This window comes from Miniopterus schreibersii (assembly GCF_964146895.1).
Source record: "Miniopterus schreibersii genome assembly, chromosome: 21".
Taxonomy (NCBI): Eukaryota; Metazoa; Chordata; class Mammalia; order Chiroptera; family Miniopteridae; genus Miniopterus; species Miniopterus schreibersii.
In genome coordinates this window covers 6,707,143-6,727,889 of record NC_138123.1, presented here as the reverse complement: position 1 = coordinate 6,727,889, position 20,747 = coordinate 6,707,143, and the positions used below count along the sequence as shown (strand labels likewise).

Below are 20,747 nucleotides of genomic sequence, written 5' to 3'. Positions count from 1 at the left end.
TGTTGTGATAGTAGTTGGGTGGTGATGAGAGAATTCATTCTATGAGACCCAGAACTGTGTGATGGCTGGACTGTGTCCCCACAGCACATCCTGGTGCACCAGAGACACCCCGCAGGGAAAATCTGGGGGGGGGAGGGACCCGCTGGGCTGCAGAGGCTCCTGAGAACACAGGGTGCAGGGTGCAGAGGCCAGAGAGGAGAGACCAGCAGGCATCCCCACCCAGAGATTCAAAGGCAAGAGGCAGGGATCTGAAGGCCCAGAGGTGGGGCTCTGACCCCGAGGAGGGGCGAGGGGACAGGAGCACAGATCACTCCGGGGTGTGTGCACCATGTGTGCAGCCTGGCCCCTTGGAGCCTCGGTGCCCTCCTCTGGGACAGCTGGGTGACCAAGACGCAACAAGAGCACGTGTGTAAAGCACTGGCGTCCAGCTGGTGCCGTGACAGGCGCTCAGCACCACGGCCATCTCACCAGCGGGTGCCAGCAACAGCTCAGGGTGCTTTGCAGGGAGGCGTCAAGTTCACCAGCCCTACTGCGGGGGGCCTGGGAAGCCGATGAGGAAGGAAGTTTAAGCCACTCTTAAGGAATGTCCTCTTTCCATGACAATTATGGGAAATCGCCTTTGGTGACCTGAATTCTCACGGTTGCATTTATTTTTACTGGTCGCCAAGTCTAATTAAAAATGTTACTCGAGTTCACCGGGTTCTTCGCATTCTGGTTGGCTATACTTAGGGTCCCAGTAGCTCTTGAACCAGATTGTCGTGTTAACATTCAGAAATGATGGGCGCAGCAAGGACAAGAGACCAGAGTTAGATGCACGTTGTAGTCAAGAGTCAAATGAGCTCTCGGAACCCTGGGCTTGAGGGAGACTCGGAGGTCGCTAGGAGAATGTCTAGATTTCTAACAGGGTGGAAGCACTTGAAATCCCATTTTATACTCCTGTTATCTTACCTCTCTCTCTCACCCCCAAGCAGCAAAATATTTTTAACTGAGTTGGGGAGCTCTGTGACACAGTACCAAGACCTGAACACAGACTATAATAGCACTACGTGCCAGGCCCTTCACGGAGCATCGTGTTATCTCGTTTCATTGTCACTGAACAATCCGAGGTAGGTGGGTATTATCACCCCCTGTCCTAGTTGAGGAATCGGAGGTGTAAGGAGCCTGGGTGGCTCACCCAAAGGTCCCTGTTAATGGCAGGTCTGCCTGAGCAAAGTGTGTGCTTTTTAATGTCTAACCTAAATGGCCTCAATTTCTAATTCACCTACACAGGACGCTGTCTTGGGGACTTTTGTCCTTGAGAGGTGACTCGATTACATTTCAGCGTCTGGGTGGCACAATGTTCTAAGGCCAAACCTGCCTGAGGGCCCTCTCCCCGCCTGGGAACCTGTTAAGCAACCTCCTCAGCCGTAGCCTCCTTCAGTCCCACCCTTCCGGGCCGAGGGTTCTGATCCTCAGTTCTCCCCATCACGATCCGAGTCTACCCTCCCCAACAACCCTTCTCCCCTACGACAACCCTTCTCCCCTGGACGGTGGTGGAGAGTCGCCCCCATAGGGGTGACCTGGCTGGAGAGGTCACTGGAGTCCCCTCCCAGCCCAGCCTGCTTGGGTCAGTCACATCCCGGTCTGGCTACATGCGGGCCGGCGAGGGCAGGGCAGACAACGGATGCTACGAACCGCTCGTGGTTCTAAATAACGGGTTTGGGCCCCAGGACAGCCCCGGAACCTGCCTTCCAGTGACCAGGGCCTCTCCTGGGTCGTTGCCGCATGGATGCGTGTATAGATTTTTAAATTTTACATCTATAATAGACTCTGGACTTGAACACATATTTTTTTTCCTCTTGCTCTTTTGCTGGAGGTGAGCACCCAAGGCCTTCTGGTCGCCTCTCCACGTCCAGGCTGCACCCTGTTCTCTGCCCCAGAGCTGAGCTCAAGTGGGTGAAATCGCGGGCTCCCAGGGCCTCTGGCTGCTGGTGGGGTTTGGCCCGTGGGGAGCCCTGGAGATCAGAGGAAGGGAGCGGAGTGAGGTTAGGGCAAGCGTCGCCTGGCTCCTTTGAGCTCAGCTCGAGCTGTGTCCCTCGACTGCAGGACACTGCTCCTTCTAGGTGGCACCTGCACACGACCCACAGCCAGTTCTAGAATCCTGGCAGCTGCCTCTGATTCACAGATCAGGGTCCTCTCCTGGGAGGGACATGGTTATGTGTCTCCATCTGACTACAGGAGGCTTCCCACACAAGCTCTTTTCAGCAGCATTCAAGACTCTCGACCAGTGCGGTCTGTCCATCAGCCAGTCACCTTTATAAACTGACTCCAAGGGCACCGTGCTGCCTGGAGAGGCTGGGCAATCATTTACCCCGTTTAAAAAGTGGCCCATCTCCTCGGCTAGGAAGAGTCACCGTTAGAAAAACGCCACTTCCTCTTAAGTTAGTTTCTAAATTTAATGCAATCCCAATAACAATAGCAAGAGGATTTTTTTTTTAAAATTGAACTTAGCTGACTCTAAAGTTTATAAATAGAAGAAAACAAAACATAAAGCACAGGCAGAAAAAAATCTCAAAGGCGAGGAAGTCTGCCTCTCTCATATTAAAAATGTGTAGAGCCATAGGGATTAAAACAGCATAGAACTTGGGCATAAGGAGACACATAGATAAATGGCACCGAAGAGAGATCCAGAGATAGTTCCAAACACAGGAATTAGTGAAGATAAATTATTCACAAACGGAATTGGACCAGCCGAGCAGCCACCTAGAAAAAAAGTCAAGTTATAGCTCATCTTGTCACAGGGCTAAAGTCAAAATGGGATGATATTTATACATAAACATTTAACATTACCTATCTTAAATATATATTTTATTATATTCACATATAAGGATGACAAATCTAGACATTTGTGTTATTTGCATACTTATTTGTTTATGTATCGATATCATATATTTTGACTTATATGTTCATATATTTACACTATAACATTATAAATGTAATTATTTATATAAATCCATAAATATTATAGAAGAGACCACTAGAGAATTCTATTATCATCTCAGAGTGGGGCTCAGCTACCAAAATGTAACCTGGAAACCATAAAATTCTTCAATGATAAATTTAACTATGTTAAAGTAAAAAAAAATAATGACATGGTAAAAAAAAAATCACAATCAGAAAAGTCAAGCTAAGAAAATAACAGAAAATTATCTGTTACTCAGATCCCAGGCTAAAGGTTTTATATAAACCTTTCTGGTACATAAACAAAAAGAAATGGGAGCTCAGTAGAAAAATGGGCAAAGACAGAAGCAGAGTTCATGGAAAAGGGAAAAGTTAATGTCTCACATTTTAAGGGGGCTCAGCCTCACTCATCATAAAATAAATATAAAGAAAAACTGCATTGGGAAGCCCTGGCCCGGTAGCTCGGTTGGTTAGAGCTTCATCCCGATACACCATGGTTGCGGGTTCGATCCCTGGTCAGGGCACATACAAGAATCAGCCAATGGGTGCATCAGTAAGTGGAGCAACAAATCGATGTTCCTCTCTCTCTCTACAAAAATAAACATTTATTTTTTTAAAAACTGCACTGAAATATCATTTTTCACCTTTCAGATCAAAACGTGTGATCCCTGGAGAGGCCCCGGGGGGTGAGCACTCTCCGGCCTTGGGCCTGAGCCCGGAGCTGGGTGTGGTCCCCGCAGAGTCACCTGGATGATCCTCACCTGCCCCAGCCAGTCTGTGTCCTGTCATCTGCCCTATAGACACTCCAGGCTCTGTTCCCTCACGGAACTGCCCTTGCTGGTTCCACATCCTGCTTCGGTGCCATTGTCTCACCTGCCCACACCCTTTGCCTCTGGGCACCCAGAGGAGCTGGCAGCAACCAGGCCGGCAACCCCACCCTCTTGTGGTTCCTCACCCGGATTCTGGGCTCTTGGCTGCCCTCTCGGTCCCCTTTGGCTGGGTTTGTTCCTCCAGCCCAGCCCCTAGGGACCACCCTTCCTGCACACCCTGCTCCCCCGGGGCCATGTGCCTGGCATTCTGTGCCCCAGGAGCCCTCCTAGGGTCCCTGCCCACCAGGAGTGCCAGCCTGGTGGACTGAGAACATCTCTGGCAGGATGCTGGCCAGCCTGGGTGCTGAAGGGTCCTGAGTCAGACTGGGGCTGATGTGCTCACTCACCAAGGCCGGTCACAGGGTAGAGTGGCCTTTACCCAGCTACTGGGCACAGGGCAGATGGCTCCATGGGCACCTGGTGGCCGCACTGGGCCTTTGGGACATCCCCAAACCAGAAGGGAGGGGAGTGGAAAGACCTGGATGGATCCTAGGAGGCCAGGCCAGAGGTGGGTGGGGATTAGCACAGGATTTGCTGATAGAGGACCTGGGTTTGAATCCTGCGCTACCACTTCTGACTGTGTGAACTTGGGTACACGTCTTAATTTCTCTGACCCCTGTTTTCCCAGCTGTGCAAGGGGAACAACTCACATATCCTCAGAAGGTTGTTAGGATCAGAGGAGAGAGGGAAACTAGGGGCCCATGGGTGGGCCTCAGAGGTATGGAACCCCAAACATTTTGTGCATATTTTGCATGAATATGAATATATGAATCTTTCCAGGGAGGAATCAGGTTCTCTCCCACCCCAAAAGGTTAAGAAACACTGGAGCCAGAACCCAAGTTCAAATCCTGACTCTATCCTGGGGCAAACTCCCCTCGCTGTGCCTCGGTTTCCTCATATATAAAATGGGACTGATAACAGAACAGTGCATTACAGAGCTGAGAATGAAACGGGAGAAAACATGAGCAGCATTTAGAAGAGTGGCCTTTGGTGCAGAATCTGACCGTTTTGGTGCCTATGGCAGAGAGTATTTATGTATTAATTTGTTCCTTTGCTCAACAGCTAGTTAGTGACATTTGCTCTGGCCCACCCTCGGCCACCTGCTGATGTCACTTAAGTGACTTTTGCTCAGGGCCCCCAGGGGCTCCCCTCCAAATCCAAACCTCCCCCTCCTCTTCTAACTTGCTTTGGAGAAGATTCAAATTGGATTTGGGGGGTCTCAAAGCACAGCTGCCTCACCCTTCCAGACTCAGGCAAACTGGGCCCCCGGAATAAAAGGTTCAGCTGTCTGCAGCCACCCCCAGGCTCCCCACCCAGCCCCTGGCTCCCCAGTGAGCACACCAGGCTCACAGAGCCCTCCCTCCCCGGCTGCCCTCAGGGGCCCGCCCAGTCTCCCTCTGAGGACACAGGGCCCAAGCAGACCTCTGAAAGGCTCTTTTAAGCCCCACAGCCATCCTCTGAAAAATAAATTCATGCAGAGCCCTGGCAGTAAATTTCCAGAGCAGTGCACCCTGAGCCTTGGTGCCGGGTCCTGAGGTCAGCTCTGTGCACAGGCCTCGGTCACCTGGGGCCCACGGCGGGGAGCGGGTGTGGCCGGGTTACTGACATTTTCGGCTGTTGGAAGTTTTTAAGAGGAGAGCATAATATTTGTTGTGTGCTTTCTCCTACTTTCCCACCACTGTCCCCGTCTTTCCTCCGCAAACAGGAAAGAAAAGCAGACGCTGGGCTTCCTTGAGTCCCCCCTTGACCTGCTATAGATTTGTCACAATCAGTGGACTGTTGACAGTCCAGGTTCTGCGAGGACAGGGACCGTGTCACAGTAGAGCGAGCGCTCCTCGAAGTAAAACACGTGTGTGTGTGTGCACATGCCCCGTCGGATTTTGTGAGAGACCCTGAGGGTCACCCAGCTGAGCCCAGCCACCCTTCAGGCCGTGAGAGCAAACGAGAAAAGGGTTACTGTGGCCTCAAGCCACTGATTCGGGGGTGGATTGCCACACACTAGGTCCAGGTGTAAGGAGGCAGGGACCTTCCTGAAATCTGTGTCTGGTCCAGGACATAAGCTGCACCTGCCCCTCTGGGAGGTGCCAGCCACTCTGTGGTCCCCGGGGCACCCTGTGACCCGAGGTGCGCTCCCCATGCCCAGTCTGGGAAGCTGATGAGACAGGCAGGCCTGCCAGGGGCACATCCTCTGTCCCAGAAGCAGGGAGGGCCCGTCCCCTCCTTGGCTGCAGCAACTCCGGTGTGGGAGGCCCAGCTGCCCTCCCCCGGGGCAGCCGTCCCAGCCACGCGCCTGACGCCCGGAGGCCAACGCTGTCCCTCCTCTTCTAGCGTTTGCTCCCAACTGCGCTGGGGGCGGGAACCCCACTGGGAGGGTGTGAAGTTGGCTCCAGCAGCCCTACCAGTGACCATCCGGCTGCCACACGGGGTCCTCCTCACTGCGCCGTCCCCCCACCGGATCCCAACAGGGGCACGGTCCTCAGTGTCCCCCCCCGCCCCCCGGTACTTAATATTTCCATACCTGCTTTTCACTCCCCCAGCCCATCGGTGGTTTTCCACGGGGGGCATTTCTGCCACTCCCACCCCCACTCAGGGGGCTTGGGGCAATGTCGGAGGTCTCTTTTTTAATTTATTTAAAATCTGTATTGTTGGCTCTTGAGACCTCTTTGACGGTCATGCCTGGAGAGGGGTGGCACTGGTGTGTCTAGTGGGCAGAGGCCAGGAATGAGCGCCGCTGCTCGGCCCACAGCACCTGGGACACCCCGGAAAGGAAGAATTCCTGGGCCCTGCTCCGTCCCCAATCTTGCTTGTCCCTGTCTTATTCCTTTAGGGCCTCATTCCTTCGATTGCCATGGGAACAGCTGGATAAATAAATGACAACCAGACCAAGACATCGATGCCGCCTCTGGCTAAATCGGACCCTTTCTGAGACGTTGGTATCTGACAGTCCCCTGCAGACGTGACGCTCTGCCTACAGGACAACCTGTCTCCCGGGGAGGGAGCCCGCCTGGGTCACCCTAGGCTTGGCTTTGGAAGGGAGGGGACAGAGCCCTGAAGAGCCAATTGAGGGCCACCCCGGGGAGAGGCCTCTCTAGAGGAAGCACACACCCTGCCTGGAGCCCAGGCCTGTGTGCCGATGGCTGATGAGTCCCAGGGGCCGTCCCAGGAAAGGGGCACCCCAAACGGGAATTCCCCCACATACAGTCCTGCCCATTCACAAACACGACCCGTTTCTATCAGCAGCTGTGGGGGGGGGGTGCCCCACTCCAATCACATCCCAAGGATTCCTTGGGCCCTTCTGTGAATTGCACGCAGAACTAGATCCAAACCACGTGTCCCCTTTCCCTTCCCCGGCCCCTGCTGCTCCTGCTGGACAAGAGTCAAGTCCAGAAGGGAAGGGGGGAAAGGGGGGAAAGGATGCTGAGGCCTAAGGTTCACACTCACACACCCTGAACTTGGATGGCAACTTCTGGCCTCTCAGAAGGGTGTCGCACCAGGCAGGGGTCCTCAGCGAGGCCCTGGACCACGAGGAAGCCACACAGCGCAGGCTGCCGCTTTGTGCCCCTGTTCCCTGCAGCCAAGGTCCCCAGAGTCCCTGCCAGAGCTTTGATCTGCTTGGACTCAGGCGGACGGGGCCCTTCCTGCCAGGCGCAGTGAAATCCACCCTCAAGTCCACGCCCTTCCTCCCCCAACCCGGGCCTCACAGACCCCCCAGGAGGAGAGGAGGGACCTCTGCCCTGGCCCTGGCCCTGGCCCTGGCCACGATGCCTTCGTGACATTCCTCCCCCTCCTCCAACCCTCCTTTCTCCCCTCCTGCAGAGACCATCTGGAGAACATCGATTTTCCAAAAGTCTCACTGTGGCTGGGGTAGCAAAATGCAGGCAACCACGCTGAGGATGCGCCCAACATAAGGGCAGTGAGGGATGATCTGAGCAAGGTTCCTTAGCCCTTGAGGCTCACAAACATGAGCTGAAGCCAGTGTGGGGGGGCGCGGGGGCAGGGGGCTGCTGGCGGGGAGGGAGCGGATGTTGGACTCCTAGGACGTCAGAAGTAGGGAGGCCTCGGGGAAGTCTGGCCCAACCCTCTCAGCTCAGAGACACGGGACTGAGGCCATCAGGGCCGTGGCCTGGCTCCTGGCTCAGGGATCACCCGAGCAAGCCACAGTCACACTGGGATCCAAAGGCGCATGGGGGACAGGTGGAACCCGTACGTAACCCCCCACCTCCAGACAACCCATTTGGGAGGATGCCATGGCTCCTTCTCTACGGGGAGGGGAGGTCAGGGACATGCCTTTTAGGCCTCAGATGAGGCTGGATCCCTGCTGTGTGGTGGCCAAGGCTGGGGCAGCCAGGGCAGGACAGTGGCCTGGGGTAAAATACTAGGGTTAGCGATTCATCCCGGCTCTATTTATGAGACAGTCCTAGATGCAGCAGAAAGGGAGCAGGGCAGCAGCCGCCGGGGAGAAAATCTGTGAAAGGACTTTCATAACCAGAGAAGCCAGAGGAAATGATGACTCATGGGGGCCCAGAATCACTCCAGGTTGGGAGGGGCCACAGCTGCAGGGGAGGGGGAGGAGTGCATGGGGGGGGTTGGGGCCCATGGTGAGGCGACTGCTTTTAAGAGAAAAAAATATATTTACTTTATCACACCAGCCAACACTTATTTTCTTATCTTTTGTTTAAACTACACGCACTATTTTTTTAATAAGGGCCCTGCAAGTTCCGTTAGAGGGGCATCCTGCAAAATCCCCGACCAGTGTCAAGGTCACCAAAGACAAGGAGAGTCCAGAAACTGTCCCAGCCCAGAGAAGCCCAAGGAGACATGATGTCATGTGGCATCTTGGATGGGATCTTGGAACAGAAAAGGGACACTAGGTAAAAACTAAGGAAATTGGAATAATCTTGCACGTGCACCCTCAGATTATACGCTTTAGTTAATGACAAGGTATTAATGTTGGTTCATTAATGTAAGTAACAGATGCACTACCCTAGTGTAAGATTAATAGGGGAACAGTGTGGGTTGGCTGGAATTATCTAGACGATCAGCTCAATTTTTCTATAAATCTAAGACTGTTTCTGGCTGGGTAGCTCAGTTGGTTAGAGCATCATCCCGGTACACCAAGGTTTCGGGCTCGATCCCCGGTCAGGACACATACAAGAATCAACCAGCGAATGTGTAAATAAGTGAAACAGCAAATCGATGTTTCTCTCTCTCTCAAGTCAATAAATTTTAAAAATAAAGATATATTTTAAAAAAAGAAATTGCTTTAAAAATAAATCAATACATAAAACTGTTCTAAAAATAGTCTATTAAAATTTTAACAAGATACCTATTATAAAAGGATTTTTAAAAAATTATAGTTAAAAATTCTGTGTTATCCACATACAGACACCAGGCTTTCCCCCCCTTCCTGGCCCTTCCGTTGTCAGATGATAAGCTTTTAGAGACAAGGACCTGCTTCCCACCCCACTCGTCTCCCCTTTCCTTTCTCTCCCATACTTTTTCTCTTCTATGATTTGGTGAAGGGACTGTTCACGAGGCTGAGCTCTGTAATCATCGAGGCCCCTTGAATTTGCTGAGGACTCCACAGTTGGCCGAATGTGTTTGCTTATATTAATCTCACTTTTCACCCCAGCCTGGAAGGGAGCATTACCATTATTCCCATTTTACAGAAGGGGAAACTGAGGCCCAGAGAGCTTGGGTACCCTGCCCAAAGCCACCCAGGCTGGTGAGCATGTGGTGGAGGCGGCAGGAATGGGAAACTTCCTTAGGTCCTGCTTTCTGTGGGCTTTTCCCATCCGTCTTGCCCCTCCCTGCCCTCTGCTGAGCTGGGCTGTGGGGAGGGGCATCCTGGAGTCAAATACTTCCCAGTAGGTGCTCTGGGGGACCATGTGACTCTTGGGGGCAGAGTCAGGGTGACCCACCTCCAAGGGGCCTCAAAGACATTTGCCAGGTTACAATAACACGGGGCTGTGCGGTTTCAACAGCTTTGACAGGCTGGCAGCCACCAGCCCTGCTCCAGGAAGCCAGGGGCCTTTGAGGGGCACCAGGCCAGGGTAGCTGTGGGGCCCTGAGGGTGTGGGGGAGTGGAGAAAGCTCAGCAGGGGACCAGTGAAAAGCAAAAAGAGGCCTGGCCCGTGTGGCTCAGTGGTTGAGCGTCACCCCATGAACCAAGAGGTCACCAGTTCGATTCCAGGTCAGGACACACGCCTGGATTTCGGGCTCGATCCCCAGTAGGGGGCCTGCAGGAGGCAACCGATCGATGTTTCTCTCTCTATCCCTCTCTCTTCCTCTCTTTCTAAAAAATCAATAAAAACATATTTAAAAAAAAAAAAAAGGGAAGGGAGGAGGAGCTGAACTTTTGGATTTTGTGGGCCCTGGGGGCCTTCCAAGTGGCAATCACCTGTAAGAACAGGTTGTCACCAGCGATGACAGAGCCGTATTTAGCGCAGGGCCGGCCGGGTTCCTGGCCCTTCCTTCACAGGGCAGTTTCGTTTCTTCGCTGACTCCCAGGCCTGCAGAGAGGCGGCTCATTGCCAGAGAAGTTCTGCAAACGTGGTTGCAATTATTTGCTGAGGCTTTGAGCTTTCTGGGAAAGAGGGTGGGAGCCGGGGGTTAACCATCGCCGGGCAGTGCTGGGAAGGCTGGCAGGGCGTTGGCAATGTGCAAGCCCAAGGACAGCGCCCCCCGCCCAGGCTCACTGGTAAACTGAGTCTCAGGGCAGAACACGTAGGTAAGCAAATGAATTTCGCTTGGAGAACTTCACCCCCACATTTCCTCCTCAGAACATCAGAGCAACTCGAGGGAGTCCGGGGTCATGACAAGGACTCGGGAAGATTTAAAATCAAATCAGGTTCTTTCTCCTGGCAATTTTTAGTTGTGTGGCCTTCCATGTACCCCACCCACCCCACTGCCTCAGTCTGCTTCTCTACATAATGGGGGTGAAAATACTGACTTCAGAGTTGGGATGGTTACACGAGCTAATGCCATGAAAAATGCTACGAGATGCACACTGGTCTGCAGGTGACAGGTGTGTGATTAGCCTACAGCGAGATCGAAAATAAACTCAGGTGCTCTGACATCCAGCACAAGGTGTCACTCAGTGTCAGGCACAAGGAGTGACTTAGAACAGCTCAATGCCACCTCGTAGGGCATCTTTGAGGTCACCTTGTGCACCATTTTTTAGAAGAGACTGAGGGCCCAAGGGATGACTCGCCCACAGTCTCCCAGCTAAGAACAGGGCCTCAGCTCACATCTCTGGTCGTGTGGACAGGTATCGTTGCCAAGGCTCCTGAGCCCGCTGGCACTTGGTGGCAGTCACCACCCATTGGTAACAACCCTGTGCCCAGGTGGTGAAACAGGGCGAGTGCAGCCAACCACATTTCACAGATTGTAATCTGATCAGATCCTCTCAAAGAAAAGGCCAAGCCCCGGCCGGGTGGCTCCGTTGGTTTGGAGCTGTGTCCCATACACCAAAAGGTGGCGGGTTCGATCCCTGGTCAAGGCACATACCTAGGCTGTGGGTTTGATCCCGGGTCCAGGCGCGTATGGAAGGCAACCAATCGATATTTCTCTCTCTTTCTCTCTCAAACAATCAATAAAAAGACATATCTTTGGGTGAGGATTTTTAAAAAAGAAAAGACCAAGAGAACAGTGGCCAAATGGTACAAAAGACCTCGGGAATGACAGACCACTTACTAAGGAGCTTTAAGGAGACTTGATTTAATCAGGTTTCTATTTGATTTGGTACCTCTCATGGGGAGTTTTACCCAGGAATGCAGGCCCTGCTTGTCTCCTTTCCCAGTGGCCTGGCAGTATTTAAACAGGACTTAAATCCTACATTTGTCACTTGCAGCTTGGCCCTTCAGAGGTCATTAGACTTTGAAGTAGATGTTTAGCCCAGGCTGGAATTTAGCTCTGGTGGAGTCTAGCCCAGGTGTGAAGCCCCCAGGGCTGGCCAAGGTCAACATCAGCTCCCAGCCCTGTTGACCTCTAAATCCCATGGTTAAGTGGACTCTTCCCAGGAGCACCCACCTTAGGTGCCCAAGGACCCCGAGCTTCCATCTCCTGTGGGCTGAGAGGATGGGAAGTGGAGGTGTGTGTTTTGTCAAGTGAAAATGTGTTCTGGCATCTCAGGAATCTGCTCAGATGGAGCTCAGACGGCTGGGTCACGCCCAGCCCTGGGTCACGGTCTCCTGAGAGGCATTTCCCATGGGGCCCCAGGGTGCCCACCCTGATGACTCACACAGCTACCCTGATTTGGCTCCGGTGTTGAAAGTTTTCCAGGCCCCGTTCTGTGGAATCTGACTCAGGGGTTAAACACACAGGCCTGGAGTCACACTGTCTGCATTGTATCCCCTGAGCCCACTTCAGCTGTGCAAGGACCTTAAACGAGTTACTCCCAGGACCTCAGTGTCCTCACCTGTAAAATGGGAATACAGTTGACCTTTGAATAACTCAGGGGTTAGGGACATTGACACCTGCATAGTTGAAAATCTGTGTATAAATAACTTTGATTTCCCCCCCAAAGGGTAACTACTAATAGCCTATGGTTGACCACAAGGCTTACTGATAACATAAACAGTCTATCAACACATATTTTGTATGTTATGTGTGTTATATACTGCATTTTTGTAATAAAGGAAGCTAGAGAAAATATTTAAAAAATCAAAAGGAAAATACATTTATACTACTGCATGTATTGAAAAAAACCTATGAATAAGTGGACCCACTTATTCATACCTGTTCAAACCTGTGTTGTTCGAGGGTCAACTGGAATCACACTGCCTTAGAGGTTCTGCTGTTGGAGCTTAGTGTCTGGCACATAGTATACACGCAATAAATACTAGCTGTTTATTCTGGGTATCAGAACCTCTAGGTGGGCCGGGAAAGGAGGTACCATTCAAGGTGATCAATTCTGTTACCGATGGACTAGCTTAAGGAGTAAGTGGAAGCTGATGGCAGGAAGCAAGGTTTCAGTTTATCAGAGCAAACGGGGCGCATTTGTAACGGGTCAAAAAAATTGAGGGCAGATTCTATGAGAATCTGAGATAATGGTCCCAGGGTGTCCTCTGAGACGTCTTCATAGAAGCCCGGGGAGCTTCATACCAGAGACGGAGGCCGCAGGCTCCAATCCCCGCAGGCTCTATATCCGGCTAGAAATCAGGGCTCGGCTCCCCAGCGCAGCCTCAGACCCTCCTGATGGGGCCACCCCAGTGAATGTCCCCTAAACGAACACTCCAGCTGCCTCTGCTACAGTCGGCGCTGCAGCACTGTTGTGATACCATGGCGATGTGTCTTGCAAATACTGAGAACACCCGGCTACGTTCACTTCCTCTAGACCGCACACTCATCGGGGTTTCCTTTGCCTTCGCACTGAGTCACCAGCCCCTGCTCCCGAACCCATCAGTGCTGTCACTCGCCTGGGGCGTCCTCCCTCCTGGCCCTTGGCCCAGAGCCTGAGTGTTTCACGGGCCACAGGTAAGACCGGCCCCGGCAGGTGCAGAGACCACAGGGTGGTGCGGAAGCCCCTCTGTCCTCTCGTGGGAGCATCTCTGGAACCTCGACAACCTGCCCAGTGCAGGGGACACCGGAGGCCTCGGTGCACATCTGTGCAATTGTGCACGAGGCCCTCTGGGCACAAGAAATTCCAGGAAGCTTCTGGAAATGGAAATGGCCAAGCTGCTTGGGACGGGAGAGAAGCTCTAGATCAGCCCTCCCCCCTTCTACTCACGTTGTAGACAAGCCCCTGAGATGGGCTCTGGAGGCATCACTTACCCAGGGCTCCTTGGCAGATGTCTGTGCGGGTGGCTCCTCCAATGATAAACTGGGGATCATCGCAGATCTCCTGGGAACGAGACCCACAGAGAGCTGTCAACCCACCAGGCATGCGCTTTTGCAGCTAGGATGCCTCTGTTCCCAGCAGCTGCACCGCACCCCTTCTCCCTGTCCCTTCCCCTCTAGGGAAAGTTTGTGGGTACAACTGGACCACCCTGAGGTCCTCTTCTGATCCTGCTGAGGAGAGTCGTCGCCCAATGCACCAAACTGCCTAGAGCCTGCATCCTCAGGCTGCCTCCCGGGGCCACATCATCATGGGCTCCGGCCTCCTCTGCAGGGTGGGGACCCTGTCCACACACTGGAGCTGCCCGGCCCCCCACGCTAGCCCTCCCCTCTGTCCCTGCACGTCCATCGTCTCATTGGCATGGAATCCCTCCCTTTCCCACCCTCCTCTCCTTTTCCACATCTTACCATATTTCAAGACCCACTGCCACCTCCTCCATGAAGCCCTCCCCCACAGTCCAGCCCTCACTCCTCCCTCCGATTCTGAGTCCCCGAGTATTTGTACTCTGCTCTGCAATTCAGTTAGTAGTTGTGCTCTGTCTGGTTGTGCTGGTGGGCATCTCGCCTTCCTAACACTCGCACACGCCTGGAGGGCCGGGGAACGTGTCTAGGTTTCTGGATTCGCCCGTGGGGCCGTGGCACCGGAGCACTCCTGTATTGTGAACCTGCTGTGTCAACACTGCGCGTGATGCCGAGTCTCCTGAGGCCCTCTCAGAACACAGGGTGGGTGCTGTCCCCGTGTTACAGGTGAGGACACAGGCTAAGGAGCTAAAGCATCGTGTCACAAGTTACAGATGGCACTGGGATAGATGTGACCTTCCTGGTGCAAGTTATATGCTCTTTCCGCTCCTGTGCTGCCTCTAACTGATCAGCAACAGACCTCGAAGGGTGCTGAAGCCCAGGATAGTCCCACAAGTAGCCTGGTAGAGCCACCCACCCTTGGACAATCCCGGCCCCTTCATGAAGCGGCCCTCTCGGAGTGCGCTTCCTGATTCTGCAGGGCCCCACCCAAAGCCACAGAGGAAGTGAGGGCATCGATCTGGGCTCCTCTGGGCCTGGGCAACCTGGCTGCAGCTCCACCCCAACCCCTCAGCGAGCCCCTTTCTGTCAAGCAGAGTGTTTCCTGGGCGAGACCCGGATCCTGTCCATCCTAGAACCACAATGCACAGCCGAGCATGGTCCTCTCGTGTCCCTGCATTGTCCCTTCCCTGCTCAGGGGCATCTGGTGGGCAGATGACAGGGACAGTAAGAAGTGAGGCCAGCTTTGCCCCAGGCCTGCCAGCCAAACACTCAGCTGATGGAATGGACTGGGCTTGGTGCTGGGAGCCCAGCAATCGTCCTGATAATCCCGAGTGCACCAGGATCTTATGCCAGAGGGATTTTTCCACTGTTCCAGAAACTTGCCTACATCTCTGGCAGCCTCTCCAAGGAAGGCGAAGTTCAGAGCGGCGCTTGGAGAGACGTCAGAAAACGGAACCGTGCCCACAGCGTAGAGGGCGTGGAATGAAATGCAGATATAAGTGTGAGGAAAGGGGGCTGAGGGCTTGGGCTTTGGACTCGGACAACCTGGGTTTGAGACGTGGCCCCTTCTTTTTGTGTGTGTGTGGAATTTTTGTAAAGTTTTTTTGAGCCCAAACTGACAACCATTGCCAGGAAGCAAGATCTAAAATGCTCTGGCCATTTCTTCTATGGGTTCTATGACCCTGCGAGGTTCTTCTCATCTTTAAGCCTCGGTCTCCTCATCTGTAAGTTGGGGATGGTGATCACAGGTGTACCTGCCGCAGAGGGTTGTCATGATAGTTAAATGGGATAACTACGTGAACGTGCCTCGGTAAACACTCTATAAAAGGTCCCTGTCGTTGTTTTTATATTATTATTATTATAATTATTACTGAAGAAGTTGATAATCACTGAACCTGGAGGATGGGTACGCAAGTGTGAGACTGAGTTCAGCCAGCTGAGTACAAGCAAGTCCTGACCTTCTCTGAGGCTTGGTTGTCACAGGAAAAAATGGGGACTAACCCTGCCTGCCCTTGCTCGGTCCAGACTGGTGACATCCTTGGATCACACTGGCTTTCTCATCACTGCCCCCCTGCACTGGTGACTTGAGCCATTTCCCTTCAGCCCCCTCCCTTCCCCGGAGCCCTGTCACCAGTGTCGGGAAATCCCTGCCTGCGAAGGTGCAGCCCCGCATCCCTGCTCTCACTTCCTCAGGGGCCCTCTTTCCTTATCTCCTCCCTGCCTCTGCCTTGGGTCCCTTCCTCTGCAGTGACTCAACACAGAGCCCCGTCCGGCTGCTCTCATCTAAAACAGCGGCCTCTCAAACCCCAGTGCCCACTCTCCTTCCCACGTTTCCTCTGTCTCCCCCCCCTGGCGCCCTTCTGCCATGAGGACACCCCATCCTTCATTTCCGGCGCCTTACTCTGGAGCCTGTAACCACCTCGCTTCCACCCCATTGAACCTCTATGGCGCCGCAGCGCTCTGTCAGTAAGTCACCAGCGACTTGCTAATGTCCCAATCCGGCGGACACAGTTTTGTTTCCCACAGCAGTGTTTGGGCCACTGTGGGCTGCGGGCTCCAAACACCCCCAGGCTGGGCACAGTCCTGGCTCCATCCGGGACACCTGTCTGAGCAAATATTTTACCTTTCCAAGTCTCGATTTCCTCACCGGCTGAATGGGAACATAAGAGCCGCACTGCCCCTTGGTTGTGCAGGGCACAGCCTGCCCCACCACGCAATGGCTCCGGGTCTCCTTCCCCATCTAGGTGTCCTATGGGCATTTCCAACTACTGGGTGACCCGTCTGTCTCCCTTCACTGTCCCCTTGTGAAACTACATGCACTATGAGAAGGAAGTGCATATAGTTTATATACAGTCAGGGCTACTCATAGCTCAGAGGCAGAAACTACGTGCACTGTGCTGGGTGTACAGTAGGTGCTCGATAAATGCTTATTGAATGAATGAATGAATGAGAGAACTGGGAGACATGTGTGCAAATTCCCTCTGTAAACTGTAAAGTGCTGTGCAAATGTAAGGTGGATACAGTCTCTTGCTTAGATCACTTTTACAATCGTCCTCATTTGAGGCTCGTTGCAACCCTGCACGCATTCATTCGCTTGTTCCACAAATCGTCACTGTCTTTGTTCACAGGTGCATCCGGAGCATTTAAGACAGTGCCTGGCATATAACAGGCTCTCAGTAAACATTGCTGGCTGCATGAAGGAATGAATGCATGAAGGAATGAATGCCTACTGTGGACGGCACCGGCCCCGCTAGGCACTGAGGATATATTGATGAATATAACCCACGGTTCCTGCAGTGCAGAGAAAGTACAAACAAATCTACGCAGTTATATTTGTAAACTGTAAAAACGCCATGAAGGAAACGAGCAGGGTTTGTGATAAAGAATAAAAAGTTGGGGAGGGGGCTGCTAAGAATGGTCAGGAAAGATGACTTGGGGAAGGGTACACAGGACTACATCCCAAGGGATCAGAGTGAGCCAGACTCTAGAAAACCAGGAAAGAGCGTCCCTGGCAGGTGAGCGGGCCGGAGAGAACCGTGCCTTCCAGAAGCTGGGCCTCGACAGTCGGGCGAAGAGAGGGAAATATGTGGGCATCGCCTCTTCATTTAGATGGAGAAATGGAGGCAAGGAGGTGGAACGCCTCAGGCCGGGGCTCCCGGCAGGTTAGCAAGGAATGAACTCAGGTGCTCCTGGCCTGGCCTAGGGCACTTCCTAGGCACTTGCTGCCCCTGGCCTGGGTTTGGGGTGACAGAGAAGGGGACCTGGGAGAGGCCTCAGCGGAGTAGAAACGGGGCAGGAATGCTTATTCTCAGAGTGGGAACCTAGAGGTTGGACTTCTAAGGAAGCTGTGTTAAGGTTTGGTCCCCAAGGAGACGGGGCCAGCAGGGATTCCATGGGGGAACAGATGACAACTACATTAGGGAGCAGGCTCTCCCTCGGCCTGCCAGGCAAGGACAGAGACACCGGGGAGCCGGACCGGGAGCTTGGAGGGACCCTTCTGGTCCTAGGCGCGGGTCCCCTGTCCTTTGTCTACCACCCCGAGAATGGTAAGGGGAAGTCTTCTCACCTCCCGTTGGTTAAAATAAACCAGAAACCCTGGCCCGGTCTGCCCCTCGCTGCGTGAGACAATCCTTAGTCACAGAAGCACCAGGGTGTGGACTTCCCCCTCCCCGAGGCCAGCAGAGATGGACTTTTCCCGGCCAGATGTTGTCCCCCAGCCTCCTTTCCTCCAGACCCTTCTCCCCGCCTCCCATCGTCCCATAAAAGTTCTCCCCAGGCCCGCTTCTGGTGCAGTCAGTAGGAGGCTCCCCGGGCGGGCCTGCTAATGGGACGTGGGGGGCCGTGTCCAGCTAAGCGTGGGTGGAAGAGGGGACAGGCGCCCTCTTGAACCCGGGCCACCCGGGCGCGTCCCCGCGCGCCTGCCCCCGGGAACGGGCGGCGCAGCCCCGGGACGCGCGCGCCCCCTGCGGCCCCCGCGCGGGGCGCGCTCGCTCTCCGCGCCCCCCCCCCCCGTGCGGCCCTGGCCTGGACCCCCGCCCTGCCCCGCACCCCGGCCGCGCTTCCTACCGTGGGCCGCTTCCACACGATGCCCTGCGTCTTGCTGGAATAGGGCCCCAGCTCCTTGAAGCCCAGGGAGGACGGCATGGCGGGGAAGGAGGGGTCCTGGAAGAGCACCCCGGCCTCCAGGCACTGGTCCCGCAGCGCCGCGTAGTCCTGGTTGAGGTACTTGACGGCCCTCTCGTGCGAGCCCAGCCCCTCGGCCGCCTCCCGGTCCCTGGCCAGCTTGGCCGCGATGCCCGCCATGGTGCCCGGCGGTCGGGGTCGCGGACTCGGTGCTGCGCGCGGCAGGGGCGCGGCCGGGCCCGGAGCTCGGCAACGGGACTGCGGGCTGCGCTGCCGGCGCTGATTCACCCGCCGGGACGCGCCCCGCGCCGCGCGCCCTGCGCCCTGCGCCGCGCGCCGTGCGCCCTGCGGGGTGTGGCCTCGCCGCTCTGCGCGGGGCCCGGGGCGCGCGGCCGGCGGGGCGCGGGGCGGTGCTGCCCCCTGCGGGCGGCCCCGGGATGGCTCGGCCGCGCGGCCGGCTGGACACTGGGGCTCCCCGGGGAGGAAACGTTGGGACGCACCCCCAAGTCCCATGGTCCTTTCCCACCCTCCGGGAGGAAAGCTGGACTAAGCCGGAGGCCGGGGCCACCGGGGCTCTCGAGGAAACACCCTGTGAGTCAGAACATCCGGGACCGAGGCCAGGGGGACGTCGTTAGCTGCCGTCAGTTGGACCCCAACTTTGCGCTCCTGGCCTAACGGCTATGCAGAGGAGGTCTGATTGAATTCCCCCCCAACCCCCCAGCCCCCCATCCCCCACCCCGGGCAGCTGGGTCAGAGGGTTGTCCTGCGATTGTCCCCATTTTACAGATGCTACCACCGAGCATCGGAGAGGTTCAGTGACATTATTCAGCCTCACCCAGCTAGTCACAGGCAGAACGCGGGTTGAAGTCACAAGGCCCGTGATGGCCACGACGCTACCCTGCTGCCGGTCAGCTACCTATCACAGGGTCGACGGATCCGGCAAGTAAAATAAATAAAATAAAAGTACGTTCTCCCAGTTAAATCTGAATTTCAAATAGATACCAATAAGTTTTTAGTGTAAGTGTGTGTGTGTGGGGGGGGGGAGAAGAAACTTTCCTCTACCTTTATGTATTCTCCCGCTGGTCTAATAATGAAATCGACATGAGACAGATTAGCAAGAGAAATGGCCAAATTTAACGACATACATGGATACAGGAACCCCACACACGTGAGAGGTTCGGGACAGACAGGGAAAATGGCAGATATGGCATCCTGAGCTCAGGATGAGGCAAGGGGCCTGGGGCTTCAGAGGGGAGGGAGGCCATTCTCGGGGAGAGCAGATGTTGAGTAATTAGTTTGCCCTGCCCTATAGATAGGGCAAAAAGGCTATCTCAGATAATCTCTTATTATGGGCAAGGCCCCTCCCTAACTAAAATTCTTTAAGGGAGAGGTAAGCGTTACTCAAGAGCCCATTGCCTTCAGCTCAAAGTGATTCACATGCCAGAATAGCACAACCCACGGAGGTTTTGAACCCCTTCAAGCGGATGCTCCAAATACTGCAAGAGGGGAAATTTATCCTAAAAGATCATTCACTGTTTATCCGGAACTCACATTTAACTGGGAAGATTGAGTTAATATTGGTAGAGTATTTAGAACAGTGCCGTGGTCAGGACACTGTGACCGTTCTGTTGGGAGATACTGTAACAGTGGGAAGTTGTAACTCACCCCATCATTCTTTTGACATTGTTTCTGTAAATGCTGACTCTGGCTAATATGTAGTTTGTAGATAAACAGCATGTTTGTATAAGAATCGTAGGAACTAACTTGAGAAGATACAGACTCCAACCTTCAGTCATCCTAGTTCCGGGACATGTGCTGACCTTCAACTATAGAAGACCTTCAGCCGGTATCACAAAGACCAGGAAGACCCAATGCCAGACCATCACTTGACCTGTTTTGAGATCCATGTTGGAATGGACTCTGCTGGACTGCACATAGAGAATCTTTCAACCTACTTCCCTTGATTTCTTTGTTCTGCTTTCCCTCTCTCTCCTTATAAAAGCCTCTGCCTGCACTGAGATGTTCAGATGGGCTTTGGGACAAGAGTGCCCCATCTTCTCGAGGTGCCAGCACTTGAATAAACCTCTTTCCTTTTTCACCAGCCTGTGTCTCATGAGTTTGATTTTCGTGGCAGCAGACAGCAAGAACTTGGGTTCTGGTTACAATACCATGAGATTCTCAGCTCATGCACAAGAGAAATGGATGTGTGCCCAAGAGCGCACTCCTCCTCTCCTTCCCTACACTAATATGGAAGAATTTGTGTTTTGACGATGCTCAACCGCTGAGGCACGCCTCGCCGGGCTGGAGACATTTTTTATTGTCATGACTGTGGGATGCTACTAGCCTCTAGAAGCCAGGGATGCTGCTAAACATCTTATAATGCCCGGGACACCTCCCCATAACAAAGAACTGTCTGCTCCAAAATGTCAATAATGCTGAGGCTTATCTGATTCCAGC

The 20,747-nt window shown here is 53.9% G+C and overlaps 1 protein-coding gene across 2 annotated transcripts in view; it reads right to left on the bottom strand.

The window, feature by feature from the left end:
• Positions 1-18,631, bottom strand: part of CAPN2 (calpain 2) — a 40,640-nt gene extending 22,009 nt beyond the window's left edge. Inside the window, exons 1-2 of one of the 2 annotated variants that reach the window (XM_081124093.1) lie at positions 18,234-18,631; positions 13,584-13,653 (exon numbers count right to left, since the gene is read on the bottom strand). In XM_081124093.1, coding sequence (XP_080980219.1) covers positions 13,584-13,653; positions 18,234-18,470 — 307 coding nt within the window. In that variant the 5' untranslated portion in view covers positions 18,471-18,631. The remainder of the gene's footprint in view (positions 1-13,583; positions 13,654-18,233) is intronic. The other variant, XM_081124094.1, reaches the window with a different exon arrangement.
• Between the last annotated feature and the right edge of the window lie 2,116 nt (positions 18,632-20,747).